Source organism: Amphiura filiformis, chromosome 7 (genome assembly GCF_039555335.1).
Source record: "Amphiura filiformis chromosome 7, Afil_fr2py, whole genome shotgun sequence".
NCBI classification, from domain to species: domain Eukaryota; kingdom Metazoa; phylum Echinodermata; class Ophiuroidea; order Amphilepidida; family Amphiuridae; genus Amphiura; species Amphiura filiformis.
Window position 1 is genome coordinate 51,045,189 of NC_092634.1, and position 25,425 is coordinate 51,070,613.

Below are 25,425 nucleotides of genomic sequence, written 5' to 3' on the forward strand. Positions count from 1 at the left end.
GCAACAAAAGCCTAAGACTTACCGACAACCATGATGAAAAGGGGACTGTCCCCACTGGCTACACCACTACATTTTTTTTTTGTATCATATACCATTTGTTTTATAACCACTAAGGTAGCGGATTCTTTGTTTTGGTTTTACATGTACCCCTTCTTAAGTATCTTAATACTAATTATGGCGTGTCCGTCCGTCCCTCTGTCCGCGCGCTATCGTTTAATTATATTCATACTTGCTCAAGTAACATTCTATGCAAATTTTGTTTCTCAATTGTCTGCAGACAGTCTGCAGTTCTGTTTTTTAGGTTATACATGTAGCACCCTTTCCCGCCTTCTCTAATATTCATCGCCATAGACTTACATGTATACATGTATACATGTAAAATGGAAAGGTCTATAAAAAAGAACTGTATTCATGTTTATAATAAAATTTGCACAAAATGTTAATTGAGCAAGTACATGTAATGCAGTAGATTTCCAGAGGGGGCTATACAAATTATTCATTTATGTCCTACGCTGTTGTAGTCCACGTTACAATATGGCCGTTGCCAGGTCAACTGGATCACGCTTTCTTTGTTACGAACCACTGATCGAAATGATCACAACACAAAGCCTATGGCAATAATGGCATATCAAAATTTGGAACAGGTGTATGAGCCAATGGTTACTATGCACTATGACAGCGAATTGTAGAATTGTATGCCCCTGATATGAATGGTCTGTTCAAAAATAAAATGTCCATCAGAAATAAAGTTGCATAGAACAGTGTAATACATTTTGGTGGATATATCACCATGTCAGATGAAACTACTACTTTTTTGATATACATTCCATCTTAATTAAAGGAAACAAGTCACTTAAAGGAGTATTTCGTGATCCTAGCATCCTCTTTTTATGACATTTTTCAGTACATATCCACGAAAAAAAGCATATTCCCAAAATTTCAGTTGATTCCGATTTTGTGTTTGCGAGTTATGCATGTTTATGTGTATTACACTGCTCCATAGACAATGCGTTGTAATTTCGTTCTGGTGCACCAGAGCGAAATTCAAATTCTTGATATCTTTGCTAAGCGAATTAATCTGCAAGAAATATTTTGTACATAAACATTATGTATCCAGAGTATTCCAGTGATTAAAAATCTCAACTTTTTTTGAGAAAAGTGGGGGGATGAGGCTGTGGATCACGAAATGCCCTTTTAAATGTCATATCCACTCCCATTTATATTGTACAGCAGGGACTCTCAACTGGCGGCCCGCGGGCCAGATCCGGCCTGTCGACCAGTGTGGTTGGCCCTGGAACAGCTCTAACATGTACAGTAAACATTTTTAGCAAACCAAGGTGTGTATTTGGCCCTCAAACACACATCTTTGAAATGAGTTTGGTCCTCCGTGGCCCGCGAGCAAATCTAGTTGAGAACCCCTGTTGTACAGTGACCAAACACACGCCAGGTGAGTGCAATATTGTATCAACCATTTTGCAGGTGGTTTGTTTGTGTTTCAATTCGTTTACTTAGTGTTTTTCACATGTTAAAAGGGCATTTCGTGATCCACAGCATCATCCCCCACTTTTCTCAAAAAAAGGTGAGATTTTTATATCACTGAAAACCTCTGGCTACATAATGTTCATGTACAAAAGATTTCTTGCAGAATAATTCGTTTAGCAAAGATATCGTGAAATTTGAATTTTGTTCTGGTATACCAGATCGAAATTACAACACAATATTACAACACAATATGGAACAGTGTAATATACATAATCATACATCAACTGACATTTTGGGAATAAGCTTTTTTTTTGGATATCTACTGAAAAATTTCATAAAAAGAGGATATGATAGGATCACGAAATACTCCTTTAATTATTTCATCAAAATTTAATTAACTGTTTTTAAGACTAAATTTGTGCATTACCTATATTTTAATAATCCTCAATTTAGTCAAAGATTGTCCATACAACTATTACTATTCACCCATTGCACGGTTCCGCCATATGCAAGGAGAGCCTCGATCTGGCAGCATGCATGAATGGGAATTGAACCAGTCAAATAACATTGCGTTAAGTTACGCAATACTTCCTTTAATGTCTATTGCCAGTTTGAGGCTCTTCTCGCATATGGCGGAACCGTGCAATAGGCGAATATTGCACTTAACCACTGACATGTACCTCAATTAATATTACTATTTATAATGACAAATCCACTGAATACACATGCATTATATTAAGTAATGCTTCTACAGTGTGAACTTTATACTGTCCAACTTTCACCACAAGTGCTTCCATGCAACTGGCGCCCTCACTACTACTAGAATTGGGCGCAATAGTCACTGTCAATCGTTTCTTTCCACTGATAAGTTCCTCACATGAAGTGATAACTCCAGTATAATTTCCGGGATGATTAAATTTCAGGTAACTTTCATCATTGATTGTAACACATTCTACAAAATGTGAGTTTGCTTTCTCCCCAAGTAAAAGTGTATTTGTAATTGATGCCTGTATGGTATCAAATAAGATGTCAGTAAATCCAATCAATCCATGTGGAACAACAGAAAAATAGGTGTTGGTAATTGATCTGCTTCCACTACTGTCAGTGTCAAGTGCGTAGATATTTCCATTGGTACCAACAAATACAGTAGGGACAGGGGATGCTGAGTTAACCTCTTCCAAGGTGATCACTGGTCTTGAGTTCACTCCTTTGGCAGCCATAGATACTGTTGAGTTCATTTGTTTTGTGGTGACCAGTGGACTTGAGTTTGCTCCTTCTGTGGCAACAGACATTAATGAGTTCACTTGTTTTGTGGTAACCAGTGGTCTTGAGTTTGCTTCTTTTGCAGCAACAGATACTGTTGAGTTCACTTGTGTTGTGGTGACCAGTGGTCTGGAGTCAACTTGATTTGTGGTGATTGGTAGAGTTGGCTGCACTTCCTTTGAGGTGACAGGGGTTGAGTTCACTTGTTGTTTGGTAATAGGTAGCGTTTTTGTCAACTCCACTACATATGCACAATTGTAACCATGTAACTTCTTAATGGTGTGCACTTTACACTGCCCAATGTCAACCACAAGTGCACGTCTAAGACTCACCAGTTCACAACTTGGTTTACTGTTCTGATCTTTACGCTTGATCATTACAAACAGGTTTTCCTCATTTTGTTGTGCAATATACAATATCCCCATATGACTTGCTGGATGATTAAATGTCAGGTAACTTTGGTTATTTATAGTGACACATTCAACAAAATGGTTTCCTCCTTTCTCGCCAATTAAAAGTGTTCTTCCGATTGATGATTGCTCTGTCACACCAAGTTCAATGTTAGCAAGTTCTACCAAACCACCTGGTAAAATGGCAACATTGACATTACCTGATGGGTTTCCAGCTGTAACAAGTCGAAGTCGGACAAGCTTAGTAGCACTCTGTTGCATTGTTTGATGAATTTGCTTTGGTAGCTGCGGTTTTACCAATGTATCACTCAAGTCATGGTCCTCTTTTGCAGCAATGTGAGCTAAATTCTTCATAGCCTCAGCAGCACTCTGTGACATTGCTTGCTGAGTTTGCTTTGGTAGCTGTCTTTTTACCAATGTACTACTCAATTCATGGTCTTCTTTTGCAGCAATGTGAGCTAAATCCTTCATAGCCTCAGCAGCAATCTGGTTATTTGGTGTTGCTTGATGACTGAAGGTGACAGCTGGGGTTGAGTTTACTTCTCTCATGGTGCTGGTGCTGGTTGAGTTCACTACTTTTGTGATGAACAGTGGTATTGGGTTCTCTTTTGTGGTGACAGGTGTCACAGAATTCACTTCTGAGGTGACAGCTGGGGTTGAGTTTATTTCTCTAATGGTGCTGGTGAAAGGCAATGCTGAGTTCACTTCTTTTGTAATGAGCAGTGGTCTTGGGTTCACTTCTTTAGTGGTAACAGATATGGTTGAGTTCCCTTGTCTTGGGGTGATAGTAGCAAGTGTTGAGGTCACTTCTTTTGAGGTGACAGGAAGTGATGTTATCAACTCTACTATATATGTATAGTTCCCTGGTAAATTGTTCAACCTCTCAATGGTGTGTACTTTAGACTCTCCAATTTTAACCACAAGGCGTGCTCGTCTAGGACTCCCCATTTCACAACTTGTTTTCCTATTCTGATCTAAAAAGTGATCTTTATGTATGATCATAACAGAAAATTTCTTGTCATTTTGTTTTTCAGGATGTATCCCCTGATAACTTGCTGGATGATTGAATATCAGGTAACTTTGGTTATTTAGAGTGACACATTCAACAAAATGGTTTTCTGCTTCCTCTCCAATTAAAAGCATTCTTCTGATGGATGATGTTTCTGCAGCAAGTGCAATTTTATTAAGTTTGCGCTCCAAACCTTGTGATGCAAGTACTGCTGTCAACTTATTTTGAACTGATGTCAACTTATTTTGAAGTTCTGAAGGAAATTCAGAATCTGAATGTCCTGATGCATCAGAACCAAATATTGGCCTAGAAATGGGCACATCCTGGATCTTTGTGCTGGATGCTGGTAATACATATGTGCTCACTCTAGGAGTTGGCAAAGAAACTGGCATAGCTGCATTTAATGCTTGGGTTGGGTTTACTCCGTCTGATGTGGCAGTTAATATCACTTGTTTTGATGCTTTGTGTGCTTTCTCTGCAATTGCCATAGTGGTTTTCTGTCTCTTTGTTGGTTCTTGTTTACTTTGCTTTCGCTTTCTACTAACTGGCTGACTACTTTCAGCAGCATCTGACTTTGTTGTGCAGTTAGTTGCTTCAATCTCTAAACTCGTATTGAGAGGTTTTATTTGGTCTATTGATCCACACTGGCCTGGTGATGCTCTTGGTACTGGTATCTTTTCACACCCAATCTTGTGCCAGATCTTTTTATGCATTGCTAAGTCTTTCTTTGACCCAAAACTAATTTCCACACAAAGGCCACACCACTGACAGGAGTGCATACGACTTGACCTAAGTGTGGTAAAATGCTTTCCACACCCATGTTTCTTGTTTGTACACCTTTCAAACATATCAAGATGAAAGTTGACGTGACATTTGGTGGGTAATTCAAGATTGCAGTGTAAGCAGACACATCGCATCCACTTCAAAGACTCATCATTTTGATAACAAGGGCGGCTTTTGGCAAGTTTTTTCGGAAGCTTTGACGACGTCTGCAAACAGAACTCACACTTCTTTTCATCTGTCACTGCTCCCTTTTGTAGACTGCCTTTTCTTGTTACTGCTCTCTTCTGTACACTATTTTTTCTTACTGGCTTGCGCAAGCTCAGTCGAGATAATTCTTTGTCTTTGATTGTCCTTACCCTCTTACTTTGATGGGAAAGTACTTCTTTCCCTGCTTCACTGTCCACCACTGCATCAATTAACTCTGTCTTTGTAACCTCAAAATCTGTACTGACATCATCATTCTCCTTTTTAATTTGTGTGTCATCTTTGGCTCCATCAACAGAATGCACAGATGACAGTTTCGCTTCAACTTCACTACAAACTTTCTCAATACGTTCCTCTATTGTCCTTTTAATCTCAAGTTTTATATTGACAACATCAGTCTCCTTTTCTGTAGGTGTACCACCTTTAACTGCATCAACATCATCCTGTTTAGAGTGCACAGATGACCTGTTTTCATCAACCTCATTTCTAGAAACAACCTCCATACCTTCAGCTTCAGGTGCATTGTCCGTTTCTTCATCACTTCCATCATCTGTTTCAACAGCTCTCTGCATCAATTCTTCATCTTCCACAGCCTGTGTTCTTGATTCTTTTACAGATGCAATTAACACATCTTCCCTTTCATCCTTGACCAATGAACTCGAAACTTTGCAGTCTGCAATTCTCTTTGCATCTTCACATTGCTGTTCATGATCCTTTTTGGCTTTGATACTACTGAAATGCATTCCACAATGTTTACACATACATGCTATATGATACTCTAAGCCACATACCAAATCAAATGATCTATCACATTTTGTACAGGTGTACAAAAGTCCTTTAGTGTGTTGAAGATGCCTCGATGATGAATTACTAGAAATGAACTGTTTCTTGCAATGAATACAAGTATATTGCTCTCCAGCTGCTTGCCGTGGAACTTTGATAGCATTGTCATGTTCTTCGGCAGGTTGTTGCTCCACACTCTTGGCTTCACATGATGTCAAGATTGATTTGATTGTACCAAATGAAGACTCCAATGATGTAAACATTGACTTGATTGTACTAAGCCCTGAGTCACTAGCCATTACTGGCATCTCATTGCTACACGACACTGGACATCCTTGAGTTTTATTATCATCCAATACAATACCTTCTTTGATATTGCTAGTGTTGGTAGTTAAAATACTATACTCTTGCAAACCATTGATTGATTTGGTTGCATTAGGTGAGGATTCTATAGCCATTTGTGATAGCTCATTGATAGACACTGGACATCCATTTTGAGCTTTGCTATCATCCAATGCAATATCTTCTTTGACATTGGCAGGATTGGTAGGTAAAATACTATACTCTTCAAAACCAATTTGAAGTGTCATTCTTCCTGAATGCTGCTCATTTTCTTTGTCTTGTTGATAAAGCTCATCACATACAGACTGCTGACAATATTGTGTCAATATGTCATCTTTTGCTTTCAATGTCTCTCTCTTCGTAACACTCATAGGTCCACCTGTTTTCTTGGTAATCTCTGGCTGGGACCTACAAGTGTCATGATATACCTGCATGAAATGATGATTAGCTGCCAGTGGAGTCCTAAAATGTTTCTTGCATTGAGGACATTCATATTTAAAGGTTGATTTGTGATGCATCATTTCTTCATAGGTATTGACTTTGTCTCCGCAATACAAACACACATACATTGTCTTTCCTTCCTCTTCAACAGTATCCCATGTTGCTATCTCCGTTAACAACCTCTTACTAATCAGTCTAGAATTATCTTCTGATGCAGTGATTGTTGTGTGCACATTACCAATGTTGTACTTCACCAAATGAGTAACAAGCTCTTGATATCTTACAAAATGCGTACCACACTTACAGCATACAAACTTGCCCCTATGAAGTTTCTTCTGGCATGTTGCTTGAATCGTTTCACCACAGCTGCAAAGGTAGAGTTTGTTTTGTAATCTCTGATGTGGAGGAATCTTGTGGTCTTCTGATGGAATAGTTTCAAGGCAATATGCACAACGTTTACCTTTCATATGTTCCCTATGGTCAGTAATTTGACACCATGCCAGATCCCTAACACACATACTACACCTAGCCTGCCCCCATGAAGGAGAATGCCCCTTCTCATGGATATATTTACGTGACATACTTTTGAACTGAGCTCCACAATACATACACTGACATGTTCCATGACATATATTTTTCATATGGATTCTCTGATGACAGGTACTGTGAAGTTTCATACCACAAGCCTCACATTTCTTATCAATTATCACTGCATGCCGGTAAAACCCTCTTTTTTTGAAAAATTGTGTAAACTCTAATCGACAAAACCGGCAGGATACAATAGCCGGTTTAGCCGGTTTTTGTTTATGTCTTCTTCTGTGGACATCCAGCTGACATACTGTATCTAGCATTTCATTGCAGTGTACACATGATAATGGAAATTTACGAATGCCGCCTTTATGTTGATTTTTGGTTTTGGATTCATGCTTTATCTTGTCTCTTAATGTGTCAAATGAATGCCCACAATATTTGCACCTAAAAATCTGGGGCATGCCAACATTTTCTCGAGTAGCATGTGTGCACTGATAATGGCTCTTGAGCTGTTTTTCGCTTTGAAAATGACAATTACAACAATGACATTCATGCCGCCAAATAAATTTATGTAGCCTGTAATCTGAATGATTTGTATAGGTGATTCCACAATGCAAGCAGGTTGAGTATTTATATTCCCATGAACACAAAAGGCTTTCAGATGATTCTTCTTCCAATACACTCTTCACATGGGCTGAAAGTAGGCTGGCTTTCTCAAAGAACTTATCACAATGCTTGCACCAGTGATTCGAATCTTGCTCTGATCTGCATTTTGTACTATAAACATTGTGATACTGCTTTCTATGCTTTGTCAGGCTCTCCATGTTTTTAAAATGTTTCAAACAAATATCACACTTATTATTGAATCGCTTTGTATGGATGTTTAATGCCGCTGGACTAACAAATACTGTCCCGCATGACAAACATTTGCAGTTTAAACGCTCTACTTCCTTTCTATTGTACTCAACATGCTGCTGGTATTCTACAGGACCAAAGATTTGATGACACCCAGGACATTCTTTCTTGTTTTCATAGTCATGAAAATGGTTTATATGTCTCTCTAGACCATTGTTATTCTCGAAGTGCCATCCACAAAACTGACAAAAGAACTTGAACTGCTTTTTGTGCTGCAAATGGTCACATGCACTTACAATTACTGGCCTATAATGTCCACTGCACATCTGGCAACGTTGAGGATACTTTAATTCAGTCAATGACACACGTTTCTGGTGTTCCTTCAAGGCTGCTGCAGAAGTGAACTCCAAATTGCAACTGCTACAGATCTGTTCTGACACCTGTGTACTGTCATCCATTAATTCTGTCTCCATATTGTCTTGAATATCTGTGCCCATTTCTTCATGTTTTATGCCATCATTGGAAGTACTCTTTTTATCTAACCCTTCACTATTTACCTCGTCAAACTCCACATCTGTAATGTTTTCAGACTCTTTCCTCAACTTTATCCTCTTCTCATCTTCTGTGACTCTCACATGAACAACATGGATCATTTTATGTATACTTAAAAGATCCACATTTTCAAATGTTGCAAGACAAATGCCACAAGTATGACCAATACAATCTTCCTGCAGATCTTGAAGTGGACAAAGAAACCGTCTGTGTACACTCAAATTGCTTTTTATATCATATCGGTTGAAACAATGTGGACATTTAAACTGACCAGTCTTGGATTGCTGCTGCTTGTCCTTTTTATGCGCCATTACATGTTGTTTTAAATGAAATGTCTTTAATTTCCTGGAGCACATTTTACAGACAATAACTTGGCCATCATGTGTTTGGTTGTTTTTGTCATCCGAAGAAGCATTTTCATTGTTTACATCTTTCCCCGCATTCCCCTCACCTATTCCAGATATGTTCGGTTTTTCATCTCTGGGAATATCATTCATTTGTTTATTCACATTCTCAATATTTACATCTGTGCATGTTGTCGGAGAACTGTTTACAGGGTTACTAGCTTTCTCATTTTCTTGTGTTGTCTCAACTACCTCTGCTGCATCTCTGTTGGTATCTATCTCCTCTCTGTGCGTCTTATTTGAGAATAGTTTGTACCTCTCTGGACATTCAAGCATTACATGCATCTCTAGTGTCTCCTCATCTGGGACGATTTCCCTACAATCTATACAAAACAATGACTGGTGCTCTGCTGCCTCATGTACACATAATTTCAGACTACTGCTAAAGATCTCTGGACATGCTTCACATGCATAGATTCTATTGACTTCCCTTTCGGTGGCCGACTGACAAGTTCTTTTATGTATGACATAATTGTTTTTGCTTTCAAATGTAATCAAACATTTCTTGCACTCATAACACTCAGCATGTGGTTGTTTTCTTAATGCCAGTGATGTAACAGATTCTGGCTGTAGAGTTTGCAGAGATGTTACCGATGCAACATTACTTGAGGTCTCTTTGCTACTACATGGTGCAGCATTCACAGGTTTCTGCTTTTTTGATTGCTGCTGATTTTTGGGGTTCATCTTACATTTTCTTTGATGTGATGCTCTAATATTCGTCGTAATAGTGCTCCCGCAGTATTCACATACATACTTTGTCGCATGACTCAACCTTATATGATGCTGTCGCAACTGCCATGTTTTATAAATAAGATGACAGTAGTGGCATTTATATGTAACACCATCTTTCCCATGTTTATCTTTCTTGTGAATCCGTAGTAGTGTTTTGGAACCAAATCCTTTATCGCAAACTTTACATTTGTACACACCCAACCCTTTGTTGATATGGACAACTGTATTGTGAATTTTCAGCTTATGAAAAGAGCAAAATACTAAACTACATTTTGGACACCTCACAAATCTAGTCCCTCCTTTACTGTGTCTTTTAGAATGTTCTTGTAAATCTGAGAAACTTTCAAATTGAGCACTGCAGGTGTCACATTTGAACATACTTTTGCTTTTGCTTTGCTGTGCATCTTTACTAGTGCCACCGTCCTCTGCACTGTCTTTCTTTTCACTCGTGGCATTCAAAGGACAAAAATATCGTCTGTGAGCACCTAACTTATATCTATCATCATAGCATTTCAGGCAATTGAAACACTTATACACACCAGTTGCGGTTTCATATCTTTCATATTGTGCATGTCCCTCTTTATGTTTCTTCATATGGTACTTATTAACACCCCTCATGCATATGTCGCAGGTTTCTTCCTCTGCACCATTTTTATGAGTCACACCCTCCTCCTTCTTCCTACGTACTGCAGTTTTCATTTCCTTCTTACCCTTCTTTGTCCTTTTCATTTTCTTTTTCTTCTTCAAACCTTGTGTCACCTTTTCTGCATCCCTTGTAGTATCATCAGTTGCTTCATTTCTGTCACTCTCACCCTCCGAAGACAAACACTTTGATTTTGTTTCTGCAATCCAATCAGAATCATTGTCAGCATCATCTTGGAAGTCTGAATCACTCTCTTCTGTGGAATACAAATCACACAAAATGAAACAGCATTTGCAATTAATATCAAAACAATAAATCATTCCAAAACTCTTAAAAGGAAATGACTAAGTTTATGAACACAATTGGTTTTAAAGGCATGCAAACAGGAATACATCATTTGAACAAGCCATAACGTACAATCTTATAATATGAAATTGGTTAATTTTTTCAAACCAGATTTTTTTTTTGCATATTTGTAATGTTTACACATGTCCCAACTTGCACCTAAATGGAATCGGCCAAATTTGTTGTGTTTGTAGGTCAACAGAGCAAAGTTTGACATAAAGTCATAATTCAAAGAATTCTGACTTTACGTCTTCCTATAGAACTGCATGCTAAATGGCCAAAATAACCAGTAGGTTTACTTTCACATTACCTTGTTATTTCAGCTCACAATGAACAGAAATATATGAGGGGCGGTCAAAAAGATTGTGGAACAAGTTATGCTACTTTGTCTCATGGTAATGAATTTGGTCGCATTTGAAAGCTTGTGCCTTCAAACATTACTGCAAAAATATTCGATTTTGCATCACTGTATTATGGCATGACACTCTGTATTATGGGCATGACACTCTGCATAGGAAGCCTACCTCCTTGAATTCACAGGAGGTACTTACCAGAAGTGGGAAAAAAAATGAAAATTTCTTCTGACGATGATGAAAACTCAAATAAAATTTAACAATGTACAGTTACTGTAAATGGTGATGAAGTCCTTGCTATTCAACAACATGAAATGATCCTTAGCATTCAAGGATGGAATGAGTGTCCTTGAAGATCATCCAAGGGCCATAAGACTTGATGACACCACTAATGATTTATGTGCTGGTACAGTTGCATTGATAATGAATAGAGAACCAAACAAGAATGGTGAATCATAGTCACAAAATATGACAATTCTGATACAAGTGTTTTCAACATTGCATAAATCCATTAACATTTGGGTAAATATTCCAAGGTGTTTCCTAAACGGGGTCCCAGAATCTTTATGCACAAAATTGACACCATTTGACACTTAGAATGATGACACAGACAAGTTTCATCTTTATAGGCTAAGGTGATAAGACATAAATTAATCACTGAAATTATGAGTCCATTCAGTGGACGCACCTGGATCTCCCGCCCCTTAGAAGGTCATCACTCGGTCCCCATAGTGGAAGGTCTTCATTGCTGTTTTCTGAAATTCAGGGAAAGTCTTGATGACAGTTCTTTTAATTACCAAATGAAAGTACAATCATAGGCAAAAATCATACAATTTTGATACAATTTTGATTTGAGTGAAGAAGGTTGATGGTAGGAATGGGACTGTTCTTGGATTGTGTCCTGTACCCTATTCTCAGTTTGTCATGCTGTCATTCACAAGATAGAGAGGGGTCAGTTAACTAAAGCAACTGTATTGTGTTCCAGGCACAGCCTCCAGTTAGTGAAACCTATTTTAGAATTTTTTAAAAGCCCTAACTTCATAATATCAAGTTTGCTGGTGATCAATACTGGTGAGCCTTCATTGAAGAGTGGCTCATAGAGCAATCGGAAGACTTCCATTTTGTTGATATAGGTTTCAAGAAAAATTGCGACAGGTGCATTAAGGTAACATGTATGCAATGATTATGTTCAAGATCGAGGTAAAAAGAATTTGGCTAGAGCTCTTTCAAGTACCTTGTTCTACAAACTTATTGACCGCCCTTCGTATGACTTAGCTGGTTTCGTCATGGCATCATGTAGGATGCATGCATGTGCAGTTGTTTTGTTTTATAAGATTTTGTTACATTTTATACAGTTAGGTTAATTTTCAAAATCTAAACAATGATTCCATAAAAGGATTCCCTCATCGGATTCCCTCAATGGATTCCCTCAACGGATTCCTCAACATCCCTTGCAAGGATCAAGCTTGATTCTCACTTAAATGGATTCTACACCACATTGACCACAATGCATAATTTCTTAGAATAAGTTCCAGTGTATTCCAATGTAAATGAGTCAATTGCAGACTTAAGAAATTATTTCTAGTGAAATTAAAACAAATTTACAGATTTATGAATGACCTGTGTTTAAAAATTGATTTGCTATGACATGTACATGAATCATCTCAGCGGCGTAGCGTCATAGGGCACGGGGTGCACATGCCCTAAATCGATTGCAAAATTTAGAAAATCCCATAGGAAAATTGCCAAAAAACGGTGCCCCCCAATCATGGTCGGTGCCCCCCAATCAGATGACCCACGCTACGCCACTGAATCATTTCATGTATACCTAAAAGCACCACATCTTCACATTTTACAGAACAAAACTTTATAACACCATGAAAACACTAATTTCCATTTTTTTCCATGAACATGTTTAGTGCCCCCCAATCATGGTCGGTGCCCCCCAATCAGATGACCCACGCTACGCCACTGAATCATTTCATGTATACCTAAAAGCACCACATCTTCACATTTTACAGAACAAAACTTTATAACACCATGAAAACACTAATTTCCATTTTTTTCCATGAACATGTTTAGTTCGGATGCAAATAGCAATATACATTCTTCTCGATTTGAGATACATGTATGCACTTATTTAAAGAATTTAGTTTTATAAATTACAGATTAGATTTTTAAAAGTAGGGTGTCGATTAAAAGCTAGCATTACAGGGCACAACTTTTCACATGTATATCTGGCATACTCACCACTGCTAATAATTATTCGTGTTTCAAACAAACTTCTTGGTCTTTTATGGGCCTTTGGAAAGATCTTGGCATCTTGCGTCTTCTTTTTGGATGGTGAAGCATGTTTTGTCTTCTTCTTGGATGGTGAAGCCTCAGCATCTTCAGAATGCAGCTTCCTTTTCTGTGAGGACATCTTGATGAATCTGGACAGGAAAAAAATGGCAAAATTCTTGTGTTTAGGTAATGGCTTGCCGGGTGAAAATAGTTTTTGTAAATCAGAATATGTTCATATTCGGTCACAATGTGGTACAAAATAACAGAATTTAGATTTCTACAGGCTGATTTCACCAGGAAAGCGTTTCCTAAAAGTTCATCATCAGGATTGTTTGTTAATTTGATCATTTCAATTGAAATTCATAATGAATCTGTGCATGCAGATCATACTGCTATTTTGACAATTTTAGTGCACAGGGTCTCAAACTTGTTAGGGGCTGTGCAATAATTATGAGCCCTGGGGAGGGTAAAATTGGGGGGGGGCAAGAAATTGTTGGCGAGCCAAAAGGGGGGGGGGCAAGCAATTTTTGGCAAGTCGAGGGGGGCAAGCGATTTTTGGCACACATTCATGGGGCCCCTTTTAAAGAAAACGCGCTAAAAAGGCTTAGGAAAATGGTACGGAAACGCTTAAATATATGCAAATTTTCCTGCTCGCTGCGCTCGCAACATGTATATAGACCATTTAAGGTTTGGAAATTGGGATCCTAAAAATTTGGCATGTGCAAGGGGGGGGGGCAAAGAATTTTTGGCGGACCAAGAGGGGGGGCCAGCGATTTTTGGCAGGCCGAGAGGGGGGCAAGCGATTTTTGGCGAGCCGTTTGGAAATTTTACCCCCCGGGGGGCCTCATAATTATTGCACAGCCCCTTAGAGCCCAGCCCTATAAAATTTGTAAGGGCCCTGGAAGCTCTAGGGATATGCTCACTGGTACAATCTGAGCCTTATTTGTTCATTTTTCATATAAAATTTAACACCAATATTTCAGAAATATATATATAGACAAATATGTTCAAAATCTCTTCAGAAATGGTGAAAATTGCATTGAGCCAGGCTCTCAATCCCTCAACATGGTCTGCCTCCCCATGAATGTGAGCCAAAAATTGCTTGCCGCCCCCTCTCGGCTTGCTAAAAATTGCAAAACTAGACAAAATTTAATACTTATATCAATGTGTGTGCCATGTCCAATAATTGCAACTCTGGGCTCTGCCATGAAGTTTCAACAACTATACAGTGCAACCAGTTCCAAGAAACTCCCGGCTCCGACTGGGAGTTGTAAGAAATGCGAGCTTGAAAGAAACACGTTCTCCATGTCTAATACTAGACTCGCTGTACCTATGTATATTAAGGACTGGCTTACGCCATTTTGGATGTCAATGGGAAATACACACTTAACGATTTGCGCGGGGGTTAGAAACTTGAAAAAAAATCTTTAAAATTTCATCAATGTATATAAAAGTGGTACCAACCTTATTGTGCTTGCTAATTTAAGACTCGGTTGAAACAAAATGAAGGATCGAATGCATTTTAGTGTCCAAAAAGGCAAAATTATCGTCAAAGTTCTGCCAAAATCGGCACCTTTGCGAAGGGTTCAGAATTCGAATCGGGAACGAAAATATCCGATCTTTGCGATCAAAAATACAAAATTACAACTTTAAACATACTATTGGCAAAAGACATTAATACTAAACAATATATAGAATAAAAAATTTGACATCATTTTCTCAAAATATTGAAGAAATTTGCTCACTAGACATCGAAAAAGTACGCAATCCAATTCCCAATAATATACAATATGATAATTGTAATACACAGTACAGGAAACAGGACACCTCGCCCCCACGCACTTCGCCTACACGGCATCTCGCCTATACGCCACTTCGCCTACGTGCCATCTCGCCCCCTATGCAATGCAGTGCATTGCAATGGCGATTGCGGAAGGGAAATAGTGTTCACTTTATATTTGATACGGTTTCTAGACTGAAATTTTGCGTAGAACACGCTCCCGTAGTCCACTTTAATTAAAAATGTGCCCAAATTGCTTTTTCGGGGGGTGCCCCTACAATGGGGGTCAAAATTACTAAAAATGTATTCTAAGGCCAATGGTGGTGATTTTGGTGTCTAAATATATGTTTATGGACATGAGAAAGTCATTTAGACAGTTACGAAATCCAAAATGGCTTCCTTATGTTCCAAAATTCAAAATGGCGGCCAAAATGGTGAAGTTTTAGCCAAACTTATTTGAACAGCTTTTTCAGGCCGATGGTGGTGATTTGAGTGTCTATGAATAGAAAGGAAGGAAAGAAAGAAAGGGAAGGAAAGGAAGAAATAAAAAGAAAGAAAGAATGGAAGGAAGATCAATCATTTGTATATCATGCATGATTTGCCTTTTTTGTTGTTGCTTTATAGTTTAAAAAAAACCCATTGCAATAGGCTATACGCAGCATAATATTTATAATGAATAATAGGTCTACCCGGAGGCCTACATGATATAACAGGCCTTGGTCCTACTTAGCGGTTTTTTACATTTTATTTCGTGTTTTGACTCACTAAAACCTGGCACTGTACTGTAAAAAGCCAGACCAATTCGAATTGAAATATACATCAGCCTGTGAATGATGATCTGATGAACCATGCACTATAAAGCGTCAGATCGAAAGTGTAGATTATGTTCGGTTTTTAACACACCGTGCTGATGTGGTTATAACAATATTTTAAATATTTTAATATGTGTATGCATTTTTCAACATGCATTTTTATAATTTGATAACCGTGTTAAAGTGTTATACGTGAATTTTTATGAAGATAATTTTTTATGAAGATAATTATAAAGAAAAATATGGCAGTCTTAATTTTCTTAATATTTTCCCAGATACCATTGATTGTTAAAACTTTCAGCCTGCTTTTAATAACGTGATAAAGTGTTTAAAATAAATTTTGCCATTTTCTCCGAGACAAATTTAAAACAAACCGCGCGAGGGAGGGCCTGATGTGCTATGCGTTTCGCCCCTTTTTACACCGCGGGTATTTGCTGCCGACGATTGCTTGACAAGTCCCCTGCGTGCCTGCACACCGCCAGCCAAACCACGGAATGGCCCGGAAATTGAATATACTGGATACGTTGCGTGCTATACGGTCACAGTGCCATTGATTTACCCATGTCATACCCGGCGATTTCGCGGAAGTCTTTACTTGCCAGCCTTGGAGGACGGGTAGTGTGCGCAACAAAAATTTTGTAATTGCGGGCCGTGTTAAAACATGTTTTGTGCTTGTAAGTCCGGACCATGCACACGAAGACGAAGGAAAGCCATTGAATTATGGCAAAATCATAAGGGTATTAAATGAAAGTTGATTCCAAGTTTCCCATCATCTGCATCACTTATTATTAGCTTATATTTTCACGAACAATAATTAATTTAATATGTCCGAAATTTAGGCCTTATAAATGTATTTTTATGTTAAATCCTTATGTATTTTACTTGGGGTATTTTATTTTTACAAGTATGTTTTCATGATTGAACAATTAGGCCCCTATTATATATTTGAAATGTGTTATTTTATTTTACAAATTATGTTTACTTACTTCATATAAGTTCATACTTTTTAGTGTTAAATTAATTATGGCCAGTATGGCCTAATAATTTATATAATATGGCAAAAAAAAGCTCTAATTGCGAGTTTTGTGTATTTTTATTTAACCGAATCATTCATTTTACCGACTCAAACTCAGTTAAAATAAAGTTTGAGATGTTCAAAACCTTTAAAACTTGCATATTAAATCAGAGATCTTCTTTGACATAGCCTAATGAAACAATTAAGGGAAAAAATATTTGGCAATTTTTTCAAAGACAAATGCGCACAACTACCAAAATAAACGCCAGCAGCATGCAGCTTTGAGATATTTTGTGGGGTGCTGTGCAGTGACGTATGCCCCATTTTTGCACCGCGTGTTAGCGGCGGATATTAGCTACCACTTACACGAAAACGCCGGATGTGATTATGTTCAATCAATGCATGGTACCGTGATTCTGAGCACGCAAAAATGCCAGAATACACCGACATACCTTCCTTGACAAGTCCCGGGCCCCGCGCGCGGCGCATGCGGCATGCCTTACACACTGATGTACGATCGATTGCTTGACAAGTCCCGGGTCAAGTATGCTCTCAGTTTGATTAAGACCCCAAGAATATTATATGTTTTGTGCTTGCGACGTAGGCCTATTGGAGGCTTGCGAAGAAGAAAAAGTTTCAAATGTTTGCAAAACTGGTTAATACTAAATACGATTTCGGTAAAATTTTAATTTGGGGTTATTCTTTGTCAAATATTATTAGTAACGCGCTACCTAATAGGCCTACACATCCAAAGACCCATCATTTTCTTCTTGTTTTCATGCAAAAGGCCAGCTCCCAAGACCATTTTGTAGGAAAAGTCCTAAATTTTATAATATGGCCCAGAAAGAACTTTTTTTTGGGGGGGGGGGTCTTCCCTCGAAAGGCCTCATTTCTCATTTGTTAGCAACTGCCCCCGAAAGGCCTCTTTTTTTTATCCTACTCCTATTTATCGCACAATTTTGCCCACGAAATACCTTATGACCGCAAATAATAATATTAAATATATACGGCCGGGGACCCGGGTCTCCTACTAGTTTCACTTAAAGACCAGAGGAAACTGAAGCTGAAATTCTGTAGGCCTATATAGAAGAACGGGGTTTCCGACATTTGTAGGCCTACTCTTGGAGTGCAGCACGGGTTGGAATGTACGTATCATCATGCACGTATATGCAGGAATGGGATATTTGACGATGTAGGCATACTAAACCTTTAACCATACCCCCCCACACACACACCCACCCCTTCATGAGCAGTATTGAACACATGCACACATAGTCCCTACTCGAAGAATTGAGCGGAAATGGAAAATGTTACTTTTGCGCGCATTAAACTGAACTTGTGTTTTGTTTTCTTTCTCCTGTAATTCTTTAATCTTTCTCATTAACTTTGGTTTGTTTATTTGTTCTCTCTACGTCCCCTCCCGCACACACACACACCTCACACTCCACCCACACCCCTTCACGAACACACCTCGAAGAATGAAGCGCGAAAATGGAAAATGTTACTTTTGCGCGCATAAAACTGAATCTGGAATCTGTGTTTTGTTTTCTTTCTCCTGTAATCTTTCTCATTGACTTTGGTTGTTTGTTTATTTGTTCTCTTTACGTCCACCCCCACACCCCCACCCCACCTAACACTCCATACACACCCCTTCACGAATACATCTCGAAGAATCAAGCGCGGAAATGGGAAATGTTACTTTTGCGTGCATACATCCGAATTATAATTTTTTTCTCGGTGTTTGAAACAAGGAAGGAATTATTTTAGACAAGTGTTAATTGTGTGTATGGCCAGCCTGATCATGCAAACGACATCCGAGTAATTATAGCTTCCAAATCTGGGTGTTTGATAAGCCTAGATAGGGAAGACCTATTCGTAGACGGTGCGCACATGAACAGGCAAAATTAGGGGCAAAATAATGCTGTATACGTGTTATATGAAGTTTAAATTGAAATCATGTATGGTATTTGATAGACCTATACGCGGTGCGCGTGTTAACAGGATCTAGGAAAAATAACGAGTTATATGAAGTTTAAAATGAATCATACCTGTACCGGTATATAAAGCCAAACAACCTACATCTTCCAAATCTGGGGAAAATAACGAGTTACGTGAAGTTTCAAATTAAATCACAGCCCGTATATCAATAAACACATTTATTACACAAAATGTTTCCATTTATTTGAAATTTTTTCCCAGGGTAGCTCCGATGTCTTACAAACAGAATGAATTTGATGTATACTCAGTGGATATGTTTAAACATTACAATGCCAAAAAATCAGTATGATCAGGGTTGAAACGTATTATGTAAAACGATCGAAGGCCTACACTATATGGCTTTATCTCTTGGCCCCGGCTCTTGACAGCTCAGTTTCGGCACACTAAATTAATAGGAGAAACTTAAGAAATAAGGGGAAGGTTCGACTTTGAGCTTGTCACCAAGAAATTTAAGAAAGAAGGACTCCACATGTCATTTCAGTACACCAATTATAATCATTTTTTCTCTTTCCCGTCCAATGTTTGTTTTGCACTCCGTCGGTAATCACATGGTTCAAACTATAATTGTTAAACCCGGTTTCTTCCTTCAAGCATAAGGCCAAAGTCGTTCTTTCCTTATGTCCTTAATTTTTCTTTATTCAAACCTGTTCTTTCTTTCTTGAGGCCTAGGCCTAATTTTTTTTTTCCCTTTGAAGCGTTATTGTATTGTCAATGGTCATGTCATAATACATAAATAATTCAAACTTTCTGACTTTGGTTTGAGCTGAGACTAAAATACCTAATACCTAAAGCCTTACTTGCATTTGAATCAAATAAATATATTATATAGGATACATGATAAATACTTGAAGCCAAAGCAATTAAGTATAACGAGTCAGATCATGATGACGGTGTTTATGCTACATCATATGCGCAGGTGCTCCTTTGTTAAAAGGGATATCCCTGATGAGGAACGGTCAAAGAGTAGTTCTCGCCAGTCAAGAAAGATAAACTGTGAAAGTCCACTATAACCGCCCCACCCGAAAAGGAACTTTCGCGATTCGTCTTCATGGTATTTCTTACGCCATGTGAGATACTAGTACTGATCATAGTCTGAGTTTGGTAACTATAAAGAAAAAAAGGTCCTACTCGTCGGACTATCAAATAGCATTGAGTACGACATAGAGTACTAGCTTAAACATATAAATCATCATTATCAGTTTGTTTTATAAAGCAAAGTTTCAACACCCATATAAATTATACGATATGCATGAATAAAGTGCACATGACATAGGCCTACGTGTCTTTCAAATCTAGGTTTATCAAACTCCCAGATTTGGAAGTTATATGAAGTAGTCCTTTAAAAAAAAAAATTTTTATTCATTTTGCATATTAAACAGGACAAAAGACAAATAACTGGAGAAAAAAAAAAGATAGAAAGAATAAAAAATAACATACACAACACAAATATAAAAGCATCTCTTACATTATAATATATGACTATAGTACAATATTATACATATTTTTAAATTCGTTTAAATACTTTGTTTGTCCGTGGGCACACAGAAAGACAATAATATGTTATATTTATATATAATTACTTTGTTGTTACATTATATTCTTACACAAAACCTCCCCATTTCATACGAAGTGGTCCTTTAATAATGTGTGATTTGCATAAAAAATAGCTTCCTATTTAAATGTTATTTTTCACTGATAGCTCGAGGCCTACTGATCGCATTATCCCTTTTAATTTCGAGCCAAACAAATGAGGTAAAACGAAGAAAATTGCTATTTCATTCCAGCGCCTACAATCTGTGTATTAGCTCGCCGATCATATTATTATCGGGAGCTAAAGGAAAATTATAAAAGACCAACTTGGACCCAAACCAAACCGATCAGATAGGGCCTACCGCGAGTCAGACTCAGATGCCAACAACAACCCACCAGGAACCACGGAAATCCATCCAAAAGTGGTTATATAATAATAAGAATAAACAATAACATAACACATAACAAAAAGTAGAAAAACAAACATAAAAATAGAACAAAAAGGCCTAAATCCAAAAGAAAGCAAGACCAAAGAAAAGCATATATAAAAAAAAAAAAAATTAAAGAAAAACATAATGGAAAACAAAAATACGACAACAAAAATGCCCAACCCCCAAACATGTCAGAAAACAATACCAAATAAACAAAATCAAAAGGAAACAGTACAAAATACAGACAGACATACAGACAAAATAAAACAAACAAAAACGCATAATATACAAAAAACAATACGATCGTACCAAATTAGTATAGTAGGCTACAAAACAGTAGGCCTACAAAATAAAGAAAAGGATAACTAACCCAAACCGAGACAAAATAGAACTAGAAACGTAACAAAAACAAGCAAAAAGCCATAGGTCTATCCCAAACAAAGAAATTAATTTACCAAACAAAGAAAAGCATAAACAACAGTACACTAATTAAAGGAAAAAACTAAATTGAAAATATAACCAAAAATCCACTCAGACAAAGCTGTAATAAATCCAAAACAAATAAACATTAAACAACATAACAAATTATAGCAAGAACCGAGAACAACAACAAAGCCAAACACTAAAAAAACCATTACGAAATATAAAAGACGAATATTACAAATTACCCAATAAAGAATTAGAAAACATGCAAAAGTCCAAAAGACTAAAAGCGGTACCGTTGGAAACATAAAAACGTACGCCTATTAAATTTTGATGCACTTTGCGGAAACGCAATACTGAGCTACTATTCTAATTGCCGCTTTAGCTAAATTAGGTGAGGGGAAATACAACTATACTTCTCAACTTCAAATCACCACAGCACGATCATTAAAAACAATCATGTGACCTATATCGCTATTCTCAAGACTACACCAGGACGTGGTCACACAATTAGAATAGTAGCTCAGGCCTATTCTCGTCCGTTCAATGGGGGCGATTTAATGAATACATCATTGATAGTACAGTCTGAATACACACACATCCTGTGCGCATAGATAGTATACATCCACAATGCCATTGTGTTGCATTGCCGCTATAGCTAATTAGGGGGCGAGATGGCACGTAGGCGAAATGGCGTGTAGGCGAAATTGCGTGTAGGCGAAGTGCATTGTGGGCGAAGTGTCCTGTATTCCACAGTACATACGGGGGCACACCACTAAATCCTTCCGCATTTGGTGTAACCTTGTATAGTTCCGGTTAAAAATTAGACTCGCTTGCCAGTCCTATATACGCCGTACCTATGTATGTTAAAAATAGCGCCTGAGCGAAATGTATGAGCCTCTCGAGGGTACTAAATTTAAGTGAATCATGCTTGTTTTTATGAAAGGAATAGAGTAAGACCTCAACATTAAAAATCTGTTCAAAAAATGTTTCAAATCGATTGTGAATTAGTGACAGGCTGTCGGAACTGGTAAGGAGGCGAAATTGTCGGCTGAAATTCGTGAGGGCGCTGTTCAGGTGCCCGTAGCTCAAAAGTTCGACTGGCTTGGTCACAAAAAAATAAATTTTTATTAAATTTCAGACTTTATACTTTAAGAAAATCCATACGACATTTTCTCATTTTCGGAACTAAGGGTAGAAAAACGAATTTACTTCAACAAGATAAAATTAATAACAAGAAAAACTGACCAGCAACAGGGCAACACGGCAACAAGCTGGAATCAAAATTTTTAAAAATTGAGCAAAAGTTAACAGCAACAGGGCAACACGGCAACAAACAGGCAGAATATGTGCAACAAAAATTCGAGCAAAAGTTATCTTTAACGTGGCAACACGGCAACGAGGGAACTAAAGTACCGGTACATTAAATTTTTAAAAATTGAACAGCAACATGGCAACACGGCAACAAGAAGGTAAAATATTGAGCAAAAGTTATCACCAACAGGGCAACACGGCAACAAGGAAGCTTAAAGTTTTCTTTAGTGAATTTCGTGTTTGTTGCCGTTGTTGCCAAGATTGAGCAATGATTTTTTCTTTTGCATTGATTGTAGTGTTTGTTGCCTTGTTGCCGTATAAACTATTCTTTAGTGAATTTCATGTTTGTTGCCGTGTTGCTGAGATTGAGCGATGATTTTTTCTTTTTTTGCGTTGATTGTAGTGTTTGTTGCCTTGTTGCCGTATAAACTTTTCTTCACTTCAGTGAATTTCGTGTTTGGTGCCGTGTTGCTGCGATTGAATAATGCTTAGCGAATTAAGTGTTTGTTGCCCTGTTGCCAATTGATAGAGGTACAATTTTATTATTTTTTGCATACCTGTACAGTCATATGCCTACGTCTGCTGTGTTGCCGCGGCAACAGAAAAAAGTACCCTAACCCTCAACCTCAAAAAAGTACCCTAACCCTCAACCTCAAATCGAGCATGTTACGTGATCAGGAGGTCTTCAAGGGAGCGGTTGCAAGTCACATCTAAGCCTTGGCGCCTTTTTTACTCGCACCTGTACAATACCGCACCTGCACCTTTGGTTTCCGCACATGTGCCTACACCAGTCATCGGCATCAAATCCAGACTTTTGGACTCTGCTGATTATCACGTAGAAGTAGAACTAGAAGTAGAAGAAGTACATGCATGCGTGTAAGTGACGTATTATGTTTACAATTACTTAATTTTATTACCAGTTTACCTGTTATTTTTGAGAAAAGGTGAATAAGTGCTGCCTATAGTTTACAACATTTAGACGATGTTGTATATGTACATGTGTGGAATAAACCAGCGAAAATTAGATTTTTATCAGCGTTTTTTACCATTTTTTGCCTTTGCTCCTGCTCATGTGCTATATAGAGCTTGTCACCACAAACTTCTAATTGGGGGCTCATTGCACAAGCCAGGCCAAACCTAGTCTCGGGCCAGACTGTATGTGGCTATCACGAACATAGGGGAATCGACGAGTGTCAGACCGACGCAAACTGGCTGTGTAGGAGACTAGGCCCAACCCTCCAGAAGTTGGCGGAGTTCTGGAGTTGGGTTTGGGTCCCAGGGCCAGGGGGTTTGGGTACTGGGATGTACCACCGAGAATTTGAAAATGGGCCCTCTTCACACAAAAAACTTTGTCCAAGTAATTTGGACTCATCGCATACCGGTAGGCCTACCAATAGTCCAAATTTCCCCGGGAAGTTTTCATAGGCCTATCACCCGGCCCCCAACTCAACACAAAAGTTGGCAACCATGAGAGTTTAGTCCTACTAAATCTTTCAAACACCCCTTTGATTTTTCATCAAATTTACCCCCTTTTTCATACAAAATCGAGGACAAAATTGGGCCAAAAAAACCCCTTTGTTGTGGTTTTCAATGACTAGAATTTCAAACACCCATTCAATGACACTAGGCCTAAATATTGCCAAAAAATTACTAGATTTTCTCAAGTAGGGCCTACTCCTTTTATCCAAATTTCGCGGACAGTGTAAATTAAATACCCCCTATTTTGCTGATTTCACAGTCAAATCTCTCGGACAGTCCAACTTAAATACCCCTTATTATGCCAATTTCGCGGTCCTTGCTAGCTCTTGCTACTGGTAAAAAAGTTTTCCGCACTTTTTGGTAACTCTCATGGTTGCCAACTTTTTTGTTGAGTTGGGGGGGGGCAGGGCTATCATTGGGGGGGCAAATTCCCCCAATATTTTGTCGGGGAAGATGGTCCATACAACCACTACCCCCCCCCCCCATGTTGATGCCTCTATGTGTGTTTTTGACCAAATTAACCTCATATTTTAGCCCCAAAAGTGCACATTTTTGTGCGCTATGCACAAATTTATCCCACTTTTGCACCAAATTTCATCAGTTAAATATCACAGTAAATTTTTTTTGCTTCACGCGCAATTGTACCATTCATTTATTCTGTCGCAAAAGGTTGCTGGATTCAGGCCCATACACAGGATTGCATTTAAGGGGTGTTGATTTTGAAAAAGTGGGTTTTTTTCCAAGGGGGTGGGTAATTTTGTAAAAAGTGGACTTTTGACCCAAAATTTTGACCTTTTTGGTCAAAAAAAGTGTAAAAACCTATTTTATTTTTGCTCGCTACAAAAAGAAATGTACGCCACTTAAAATTTTCATACAAATTGTCAAAATTTCAGATTTGGGCAAATTTAGAACAATTTTCAGTAAGGCAAAATATTGCAAAATGACTTCGATATACCAAAATTGGTAAATGCAGTGGCATAGATTTCTTTTTGACATTGAAAAAATTTCTTGCAGTATAGTGAATTCAGCACCTTTTAAACTACCCCGTAGTCCACTTGCCCATTGTGCATACTCTGGATATTGTATTTAAGCTTAAAACTCTATTAATGTGTGCACAATTGATAGATTTTCACATCTGATCAGTCACCCTACTCCCTCTGTTTGTTAGCTTCTCTAATTTTAAAAAAGGTCCGCTATCTCTAATTTTAAATAAGGTCCGATATCTCTC

At 38.1% G+C, this 25,425-nt stretch overlaps 1 protein-coding gene across 1 annotated transcript; it reads right to left on the bottom strand.

The window, feature by feature from the left end:
- Positions 1-1,812: 1,812 nt before the first annotated feature.
- On the bottom strand, positions 1,813-23,733 carry LOC140157300 (uncharacterized). Its single transcript, XM_072180442.1, has 3 exons — positions 23,644-23,733; positions 13,383-13,564; positions 1,813-10,690 (listed from the first exon to the last, which is right to left on the bottom strand). The coding sequence occupies exons 2-3, from the start codon at positions 13,552-13,554 to the stop codon at positions 2,181-2,183; spliced, it is 8,682 nt and encodes a 2,893-aa protein (XP_072036543.1). The 5' UTR covers positions 13,555-13,564; positions 23,644-23,733; the 3' UTR covers positions 1,813-2,180.
- Positions 23,734-25,425: the final 1,692 nt, after the last annotated feature.

What these genes read in the sequence shown, in the direction of transcription:
- LOC140157300 (XM_072180442.1), bottom strand. Translation starts at nt 13,554, where the DNA reads ATGTCCTCACAGAAAAGGAAGCTGCATTCTGAAGATGCTGAGGCTTCA. An exon ending in ACGAATAATTATTAGCAGTG is followed by an intron (nt 10,691 to 13,382) that starts GTGAGTATGCCA and finishes TGTATTCCACAG; the next exon opens with AAGAGAGTGATTCAGACTTC.